General features: G+C 38.9%; 1 protein-coding gene across 1 annotated transcript in view; it reads left to right on the forward strand.

The window, feature by feature from the left end:
- Positions 1–10,642, forward strand: part of WWTR1 (WW domain containing transcription regulator 1) — a 63,689-nt gene extending 53,047 nt beyond the window's left edge. Inside the window, exons 4-6 of the mRNA XM_011972776.1 lie at positions 191–324; positions 1,114–1,226; positions 6,886–10,642. Of these exons, the coding sequence (XP_011828166.1) occupies positions 191–324; positions 1,114–1,226; positions 6,886–7,070 (432 nt within the window). The 3' untranslated portion in view covers positions 7,071–10,642. The remainder of the gene's footprint in view (positions 1–190; positions 325–1,113; positions 1,227–6,885) is intronic.
- Positions 10,643–10,860: the final 218 nt, after the last annotated feature.

Raw genomic sequence — 10,860 nt, forward strand, 5'->3', positions numbered from 1 at the left:
GCCAGGATGGTCTTGATCTCCTGTCCTCGTGATCCGCCCGTCTCGGCCTCCCAAAGTGCTGGGATTACAGGCTTGAGCCACTGCGCCCGGCCTGGTGAAAAGTTTTGATGTGACATACACTCTGCTCCATGCCTTGTGACAATGAGTGAATGACTCTTGCTTCCCACTCTGACTGTTGTTACTTCTGTAGGAAGCTGCTCTCTGTCGACAGCTCCCCATGGAAGCTGAGACTCTTGCTCCAGTTCAGGCTGCTGTCAACCCACCCACGATGACCCCAGACATGAGATCCATCACTAATAATAGCTCAGATCCTTTCCTCAATGGGTAAGTTAATATTTGGGGGCCACTTATTTTTGTTCTCTTTATTATGTGATCTAGACTATGATATGATCTTTGTTTACATTGGGAAGAGGTGGAGAACTTGAGGGTTGAGGGTGAGGATAAAGGGAGGAAGTGGGAGGAGCTCACAGAAAATAGAAAGGCAGGGGAAGTCATCCACCTTTTAAAAAATTTCCAAATTAAAAAATTAGTGATAGGACATAGAGTAAACCCCTAGTCAAGAATTTGAAAATGGGCATGAATTTATATATTTTTTAAACATGATAGTGTTGTTTAGTACTTATACTTGGAAGAATCTTGTGGTTTTATGTAACCCACAGGGGATAAAAGCATGCCATATGGCAAGTTGAGAACAGAACAATTAAGAAATGATGTTCGGCCGGGCGCGGTGGCTTATGCCTGTAATCCCAGCACTTTGGGAGGCTGAGGCAGGTGGATCACCTGAGGTCAGGAGTTCGAGACCACCCCTGTCTCTTATACACATCTAGATGTGTATAAGAGACAGGTGTCATACTCTGTATGTCGAAGAGTGTTTAAATGGTTATTTTGAGGTGAAAAGGAAATCAGTGTCAATTCACTGTGAATGGCCACACCTGATTACTTTCATTTTCATGAGGATATGTATTTCAAAATTAAAACTTTCCTTCCTCCCCAACCTGGAAAGTTGGGCAGAATGGCACAACTACACTAGTTTACAGCTTTTGTGACTGTGTTTTAATTTTGAGATTTATTTAGTGGGCTCGCATTGAAGTTTCTTCATCTTTTGCTCTGCAGAGGGCCATATCATTCGAGGGAGCAGAGCACTGACAGTGGTCTGGGGTTAGGGTGCTACAGTGTCCCCACAACTCCAGAGGACTTCCTCAGCAACGTGGATGAGATGGATACAGGTAGGAGCAAAGCCTGCAAGCACTTACAGTGGGCTTGTGTTTTTTAAATGTTCTCTTCGGTCATCTCAATTTTCTTTTTCTTTTCTTTTTATAATTTCAACTTTTATTTTATATTTGGGGGTACACGTGCAGGTTTGCTACATGGTTATGTTTTGTGATGCTGGGGTTCGGGATATGATTGCTCTCATCACCCAGGTAGTGAGCATAGTACCCTATAGTTTGTTTTTCACCCCTTGTTCCTCCCCACTCCCAGTAGTTCCTAGTGTCCATAAAAATGTTGGAAAAAAATGGAATGCTTCATCAATTTGCATGTCATTCTCATGCAGGGGCCATGCTTATCATTCCAGTTTTAGTATATGTGCTGCCAAAGCGAGTACGGTCATCTCAATTTTAAAATCCAACCAGAAACACTCAATCTCAACAACAACATCAAATAACAACTGAAAAGCCACTGAACCCCCAGGCACTATTAATAAACTGTAGCCCCTTCCTCATAGATTACACAAGTATAGTTTTACATCTGGGCACAGGATTTTAAATTCTGTGTGTGTGTGTGTGTTTTTTTTTTTAATTCATCTTTGCTCCATATAGTCCCTTCCTCACAATTGCATCAAGACACCACTGTCTGCTTTGCCATGCTTCCACAGTGGGGTATTCGTGCTGTTCTAGTTTTCAGTTGTAGTATATGGGCCACCCTTTCTCCTGGAAAGTGACACTGGTTTATAGTTCCAGTACCCAAATTTTTTCATGTCATTCACTGCATTTGAAAAGCAATTGGGGCCGGGCGTGGTGGCTCAAGCCTGTAATCCCAGCACTTTGGGAGGCCGAGACGGGTGGATCACGAGGTCAGGAGATCGAGACCATCCTGGCTAACACGGTGAAACCCCGTCTCTACTAAAAATACAAAAAACTAGCCGGGCGAGGTGGCGGGCGCCTGTAGTCCCAGCTACTCGGGAGGCTGAGGCAGGAGAATGGCGTGAACCCGGGAGGCGGAGCTTGCAGTGAGCTGAGATCCGGCCACTGCACTCGAGCCTGGGTGACAGAGCGAGACTCTGTCTCAAAAAAGAAAAAAAAAGAAAAAAAAAAAAAAGAAAAAAGCAAATGGCAGTGGGCATTTGGAATGTTGAGCAGCTCAGAGGATTCAAAATTGTCAGTTCCAAGTTCCAACATGGTAACGACATCCTCCCTCAGCAATTAAAGAGAAGAGAGTCAGGGTTACTTTTACCTTGTCCCCCAGCCTGTGCATCCTTCAGGTCCAGCCTCAGCAGGCTTCCTGATTACCTTTCTTTTTCTCCTTTTCTCAAGGAGTGAGACTTCTAATTGCAGAAACTGAAATTAGTCTTATTAGCCTTATCTAGACTTAATTATGAAAGTCATAAACTCACAGAAGATATTCTAGAACCAAAAATGAATGACAGCAGGGTGTCCACTATTTGGAGTTATTCATGCAAGTTCCTCCTCCATTATCATTGATGATAGAAAAGTAATTGCTTTGTATTGAAAATAAAAAATTGCTTCCCCCAAAGTGTTTGCCATAGTGCCTGTGGTTTTTTGCACTCCACTCTTACATGGCTCCTCTTTGTGTTGTGAATCTAAATTGTTGGAAAAACCAAGAGTCAAACTCATAGCCAGGTGTCTTACAAATGCAGTAAATTAAAGCTCCTCCCCTGGTGTCTTTCGTGTAGGTTGTCGTCTTTGCGTTGAGAAGATTGCAAAGACTGTCTTGTGAGGAATCACAAGTTTATTACTTCAGTTCTCCTCCCCATCCCCGCCGACAACCCCCTGCCCCTTTATCTCTCTCTCTCTCTCTCTCTCTCTGTTTTTTGAGTGTGAGATTTATTTTACTGTCTTTGGAATAGCCTTAGAAAGTGGCTCCTTTCTATGTTTAATAATTGTTTACTATCATCTTCTAAACACTGGGCAGCCAGTAAGGATAAAAAGCAAAGTTAAGGAAAAAAGTTCAGGAGATCTAAATCTAAGTTTGGCATTCAAAAAAACAAAACCATAAAAGAGGATGGATTCTACTCTATGTCTCTTTAAAATAACCTCAAGTAGGTAAGTAGGGAGCGTTTTATTTTGAAGCCATAATGTGGAATTAAATGATGTCCTGAAAAGAACATAGTTTCAGCCAACAGGCAGCCTGAGCTGAATCCTTGCTTCTCCATTCCTAGTAGTGCCTTTGGGTAAGTTACATAGCCTCCATGAGCCTCAGATTTCTCACCTATAAAGTGGGAGTGATATGCTCACGGCAGAGTTGTGAGGAGTCATGAGATCACAGAGCCCAGCTCAAAGTGCTCTTCTCCAGTAAGAAGGCTGATGTCACGCACACAATGGACTTGATCATGTCAGAGTGCCAGGTTAACCTGGTTAAGTGAGAGTCAACTCATTGAGTGTGGGACCACCTCTGTGAAGTCTTTGTAGGAACTGGACATAAATCTTCTCAAGGGGAGAAATGTAATTATACAGTAACAAGATGAGTGAAAGCTGTGGGGGCAGGCAGAGCTCAAATGTGGCTAGGAAAGATCTGTCAGGCCATGGACCATGCGCTGGCCACATGCTGAAGGGAAACGAGCCAGCTGAGCACTCCATTTGCAAAACATACATGGAAACAACAGCTGGGCTTGGTGCAAAGATCCAGTAAAAGGAATAACATGAGCAAAAGCTGGGAAATCATCCATCCTTCCAGAATATTCTGCAGTAATCACACCCTTTTAAGAATTGCCTTGTGGCTGGGCACAGTGGCTCACGCCTGTAATCCCAGCACTTTGGGAGGCCGAGGCAGGTGGATCACCTGAGGCCAGGAGTTCGAGACCAGCCTGACCAGCATGGAGAAATCTCATCTCTACTAAGAATACAAAATTAGCTGGGCGTGATGGCACATGCCTGTAATTCCAGCTACTCAGGAGGCTGAGGCAGGAGAATTGCTTGAACCTGGGAGGCAGAGGTTGCGGTGAGCCGAGATTGTGCCACTACACTCTAGCATGGCCAACAAGAGCGAAACTCCATCTGAAAAAAAAAAAAAAAGAATTGCCTTATGTTGTTTGTCTCTTCCACTTTCTAAGTGGATAAACTGCAAAGACCAAAAATATTACTATGAGATTGCAGAGCTGCTTCTATTTTAAGATTGTTAACCTTAATGAAGAAGCTTAGCCAGTATCCTCATGCCTTTAATCCTGAGAAGAAAGGATAAGAGGATTTTTTTTTTTTTTTTTTTTTGAGACAAGGTCTCATTCTGTCACCCAGGCGGGAGTGCAGTGGTGTGATCTCAGCTCATTGTAACCTCTACCTCCTGGGTTCAAACGAGTCTCGGGCCTCAGCCTCCTGAGTAGCTGGGATTACAGGGGTGTGCCACCACACCTGGCACTGTTTTGTTTTTTTGTTGTTGTTGTTTTTCATATTTTTAGTAGAGACAGGGTTTCACCATGTTGGCAAGGCTGTTCTTGAACTCCAGGCCTCAGGTGATCCACCCACTTCGGCCTCCCAAAGTGCTGGGATTAAAGGCATGAGCCACCATACCCGGCCTAGGAATACTTTAAAACAGAGATTTTGCTTGGCTAACAATTATATTTTGAGTATTTGAAAGTTAAAATGGGAAATGAGTAGAAATGAATGATTCTAACTGGAGAAAAAGAGAGAAAAAGACATCCAGCACTTCAGATCAGATAGTTTTTTAGAACAGATACTTTTTAGAGCCTCATTTTTATCTGTTACACTCTAGTAAGTAGAAGAAAGTTATTTTGGATTTTGTTTTTTATTTTATGTTGTTTTTCAATATCAGTAACACTGTATTGAGGTCATATTGTTGAATTTGATTTAATTTTTCAGATTACTGCCCTTTGCAATGAAAATACTGTAAAATATTGCCCAGGAATCATTGATATTTTGTGACTTCTAGAAAAGCCATTGTGTTTTGCTATCACCAAAATCCAAATTGGATTATGGTTCCTTCATCATTTGGAAGGATATAATTTTTCTCCTTGGAAAACACAGATTGCTAAAGTGAACTTTCTGCAATTTTGCTTAAAATAGTGGAACTTGCCTGCATACTTTTCAGGAAGGCTACTGCACTTGTAACACACAAAAGATAATTTAACACGTTTTTAAAAAATGACGTTATGGTGGAAGCTGACCTTAGTTATCAATGCTTCTCAATTTTTGAAGTAGATATTATCTCTTCAGAAAATTGTTTGAGACTGTTTGAATTAACCTGTTGTTTTGATATTGTATAATTAATAGTGGCTGAAGACCTAGGTTTTTCTTTCTCTCAGGACAATCAACATTTGTCATATTTTTATATGTATATAACTTTGTATATGTCAATGACACCTAGAGCCACGGATGTGTGGCAGACACTGTATGACACTGTACTCCAACTTTTGTAGAAGGCGCTTATAATCACAATTTCCAGATGGGTAAACTGAGAATCAAGCAAGTTAAGTGTGTCTAAGCTTACACAGTCACAAAACTCGATCTAATGACACAAAAGTCAGTAGTGCATTCTGTCCCATACTATTACACATAAAGAACCTATATTCTTCATGTCATATCCCAGACACCTACTTTTCCTCTAGTACAGCATTTGCTCACCTGTGTTCTGTAGAACTTCAATTTTATTAGGATACACATACTGTCAAAGTAGGTTTAGGTGATTAAATGGGTTTAGGAAATAGTGGCTTAAAGAAAACAAAAGATTTCTTTTTTTTTTTATTTCGATATGCACTAAAGTTTTTTTTTTTCTTTCTTTCTTTTTCTTTCTTTCTTTCTTTCTTTTTATTATACTTTATGTTCTAGGGTACATGTGAACTGGCTAGCCATAAATAGAAAGCTGAAACTGGATCCCTTCCTTACACCTTATACAAAAATTAATTCAAGATGGATTAGAGACTTAAATGTTAGACCTAAAACCATAAAAACCCTAGAAGAAAACCTAGACAATACCATTCAGGACATAGGCATGGGCAAGGACTTCATGTCTAAAACACCAAAAGCAATGGCAACAAAAGCCAAAATTGACAAATGGGATCTAATTAAACTAAAGAGCTTCTGCGCAGCAAAAGATTTCTTTACTCTAAGACTCAAAGCCTTAGCATGCTTATATGCATTTTGGCTCATATGCTTGTGAGAAAGGTAGATAGTTGTAGGGTATAGGTATTAACAGAAAGAGGGAGAACGTCTGCAGAACTCCTTTTATAAATAATGCCTAAAGCCATCAACGAAGACAACTTTTTATTTACCTGGTTAAAAGAAGCTTCACATCATTCTCTTTGAACATAAAGAAGGATGGTATGGATAAACACAAGTTTACAATGAAACCTGTTGATTATAGTTCTGTAATAACGAGTTTATTACAGACAGGGCCTCTCTACTCTTTTGTAAAACAGTTCTTCACACCTTTGTCATGGGAAGGCACAGGTCATAGATCAGATCAACAGTGCCTTTCACATGCTCCTTTCTTATCTCCTTGGCCTTTTCCATTCTGGACCACATCTGTCCAGAAATAATTTTCGATTTCTTCCACATCTCTGTACCTCCTATGAGTAAGCGTCAATAATGTGGTAGTTGAAGACATGAAGGTGAGTGTTGTGTTAATACTTGAACTGTTTCTCCTTCAAGAGCCCAAAAGAAGGAATTAAAATGGTTTCTTTTCATTCTGTTATAGGAGAAAACGCAGGACAAACATCCATGAACATCAACCCCCAACAGACCCGTTTCCCTGATTTCCTTGACTGTCTTCCAGGAACAAACGTTGACTTAGGAACTTTGGAATCTGAAGACCTGATCCCTCTCTTCAATGATGTAGAGTCTGCTCTGAACAAAAGTGAGCCCTTTCTAACCTGGCTGTAATCACTACCATTGTAACTTGGATGTAGCCATGACCTTACATTTCCTGGGCCTCTTGGAAAAAGTGATGGAGCAGAGCAAGTCTGCAGGTGCACCACTTTCTGCCTCCATGACTCGTGCTCCCTCCTTTTTATGTTGCCAGTTTAATCATTGCCTGGTTTCGATTGAGAGTAACTTAAGTTAAACATAAATAAATACTATATTTTCGTTTTCTGCAAGCCTGCATTCTTGCGACAGATTATACAGAATTGTGTCTGCAGGATTGATTATGCAGAATACTTTTCTCTTTCTTCTCTGCTGCCCCGTGGCTAAGCTTTATGAGTGTTAATTGAAATTTATACACCAATTGATTTTAAACCATGAAAAGCTGACCATAGGCAGTTAATTCTGAGGGCAGCGTGGTCCAGGAAATGTGCACAAAATCAGACCTGATTTACAGTTTCAAAAACTGTATTGATGACAGTAGTACCAAATGCTTTAAAAACTATTTAACTTGAGCTTTAAAAATCATTGTATGGATAGTAAAATTCTACTGTATGGAATACAATGTAATTTTGAATCCATGCTGGCTCTGATGGCTCTTATTAGTCTGTATTTACAAAGGCACACAGTCTTATTGTAGCTTATCCTTTGTTATTTTACTGCAGAGCATCTAGACAACTTAGTCCCTCCAGCAGGAGAGTAGCAGCAGCAGCATTAGTCACAGTTCTTACACTATAGATCTTGTGAAAGAGACCAGTTTGGTACTAATTATGAGCATTTTATTCAAACAAAAGGTTTTGAAATATTACAACTTGGGATTTAAAAAATTGCGGCTTAGAATTTGATGGTGGGTTTTGTTTGTTTGTTTGTTTTTGAGATGGAGTTTTGCTCTTGTTGCCCAGGCTGGAATGCAATGGCATGATCTCGGCTCACTGCAACCTTCACCTTCCGGGTTCAAGCAATTCTCCTGCCTCGGCCTCCCGAGTAGCTGGGACTACAGGCACCCGACACCACGCCCAGCTAATTTTTTGTATTTTTAGTAGAGATGGGGTTTCACCGTCATCGTCAGGCTGGTCTCAAACTCCTGATCTCAGGTGATCCCACCCATCTCAGCCTCCCAAAGTGCTGGGATTACTGGGATGAGCCACTGGGCTCAGCCTTAATGTTTATTTTATAAAGCACTGTAATTTTGTAGCTGATGATAAAAGGTAGCCAAATGTTTTTGATAAATCAGTGGCAACTGTATTTTTGTCTTTTGAAATAACTCTGAAAACATCAGGACAACATAGATTTCAATCTGATAGCATACCACACACAGTGAGCTGTTGCTTTTTAAATTCTGAAGCCTTGTCAGGTTTGCTTTCTAGATTTCAAGTGTTTAAAATAATTCTATCTATGAAACTGAAGGATGAAGCAGATCTCTGACTGACGTGTAAAAAAAAAAATGCCCTTTGAGGGTGTATGGTGGAGAAACATGTTTCTGAATTCAGTAAAATTGATTCCTAAGTATATTATCCTAACCCTGTTTGCTTCAGTTGGTATAAAAAGGCATGAAATATGTATCCAATACCTCTTATGTAACCAAAACCATTTTTTTATTAGCTTTTAAGGACTGAGAGAGCATCATGTTCAACTGGCACGCAGTCTGCCTGCATTGCCAATGAAGTCCTCAACTGTTTAATATTTCAAACTAATATTATTTATAATCTATGAAGTTAATCTTTTTTGAAAGACATTAATAATTTGAGTCTCTGAGAGGACACTTTCAATTTCCATGGGGGACTTATTTGTTGGGGATCTTAAATAAGATTCCTTTTGATCTACCGGAATATACATGTACAGAGTACATTGGATCATGTTGGAAAGAAGGCAAGTGAAAAGGTCAGAGATGAAGTAGCGAAGTTATGGAATATCGTGGAAAGGATACTAGTTGTGAAATGGAAAGAGACGAGTTATAGTACCCCAAAAGCAAAACAAGTAGGAGATGCAAGAGATGCCCCAAAAGGACAAAGCAACAATTTTCTGTTACCACCTTTATTACCGGAAGACTCTGTGGTAGAAGAAAAGAAGGTTTTGGTGCACCTTATGTGGGAGGAGGAGGGGCAGGGCATGCTGATGCTGAGCATGCAGGCAGACAAGAGCGTAGCCTGCTGTTGCCTCCATCACTATGAAGTGACTTCTTTTTCCTGAAGGACCCATGGTTTATGTTCCTCTAATTCCTTTCACTCTCCCTAAGCCCTCTGAGAGAGATGAAGGTAGATGATTTTATTGCTACTAAATTGAAGGGAGCACTATTTCTTTTTGTCTTTTGTTAGCTAAAAATTGCAAAAAGAGTTGTACATTCTTGCTTAAAATAAATAAATAAATAAATAATTAAAAAACAAGGGACCTAACAAAACTCAGCAGTGTTACTGTATTTTTAAAAAATATTTTTATAGACTCATTTTCAGGTTATTAAATGTAAGAGAAACAGATACCCCTCTTTTTTTAAGTAGTTAAATCCTTGATGATTTATATTACCAATTTTTAGAAGTAATTTTCTAGTAAGCTTATGGCATTAGAAAATACTAGAAGTTTTTTTTAGTTAAATTAGTTAGAACATATATGAATGAATATAATAAATATTTTTTTCAGAATGAAATATGGACCCTTTGTGTTTACTAATAGATAAAGCCAGATATAATTTTTTTTTGTTTTTAAGGCCACAAAATACGGCCTTTGTTAAAGAACACTAAAGTTAGAAGTCTAAAGTTAGAGCAACTTTTTAATGGCTATTTCCTATTATTGTAAGTGTTAAAAACCCTGCAGAATTCTTGATAAGGTGCTATTTATACTATATTTCTTATTATAAGACAACTGTCTTTAGCCTCTTTAGTACTAGTCTTTTTAGTACTAAATCAATCAGTAAACATCATCATTTCACCCTCAAATTTTGTCACTGAAAAGGCATATCAAATGAAAAATAATTTCAGAGATCTTTCTTTCAAGATATTTTTTCCTGATATTTCCTGATATTTTGTTTTGAAGTAAATACATTGTCAAAACCTAATTGCAATTCTGTTAAATCTAAGTAATTTGTAGACAGTGTTTCACCATATCATTTAGGATGTGAAATGCCATTTCTTTCACTGATTACACCATATACAGGAAGCAGGTAAAACAGTAAAAACTTGATTGTGCTGGTCGATGCCAGCTTGGTTAAAAAGCTCTCTGCAGAAGTGATCTAGAATGACAGAAGTGTTGCTAATTACAAGATGTGTTCTCATGATGTAATTAGAAAGTAACTTCTCAAAGTACAACTTTTATGAAAAAAATAAGCTGTTAGAAAAAGGAAATTGTAGGTTAATTTAATTGGGAGAATGGGCAATTGACAGAGACCATTTTCCTAACACATATATGTGCTAGTACTTTAACTTTTTAAAATTTTACTTCTATGTTTTGTAATATAAAGATTTCTATTTTAAGTTTAGAATGTTATGCGTACCAAAAGTATGCAGCCAAATCGATCAGATCAAACCATTTTACCTGGAGTTTGGTACTGGTTTTTACTTCTCTGATTCTGTATAAGAAAAATAAAGACAATTGAACTTCCACTGGAGCCTTTGGCTTTTCATTATTTGTCTGTGTTCCTTTTACTGGGGATTTTGGGTGGTACTGAAGATAGGCTTATGTAACCCCCCTGGTAGACAATGAAAGAAAGAAAAATCTGTAGGCAAACAATTTCTTGGCTCATGTGCCTGGCCTTCAACATTCTAAATGTTTGCAGAATTCTGGTTTCCACTTTATTTACAAAGTCCACTGAGGTTTTTTA

This window comes from Mandrillus leucophaeus, unplaced genomic scaffold (assembly GCF_000951045.1).
Source record: "Mandrillus leucophaeus isolate KB7577 unplaced genomic scaffold, Mleu.le_1.0 Scaffold130, whole genome shotgun sequence".
NCBI lineage: Eukaryota > Metazoa > Chordata > Mammalia > Primates > Cercopithecidae > Mandrillus > Mandrillus leucophaeus.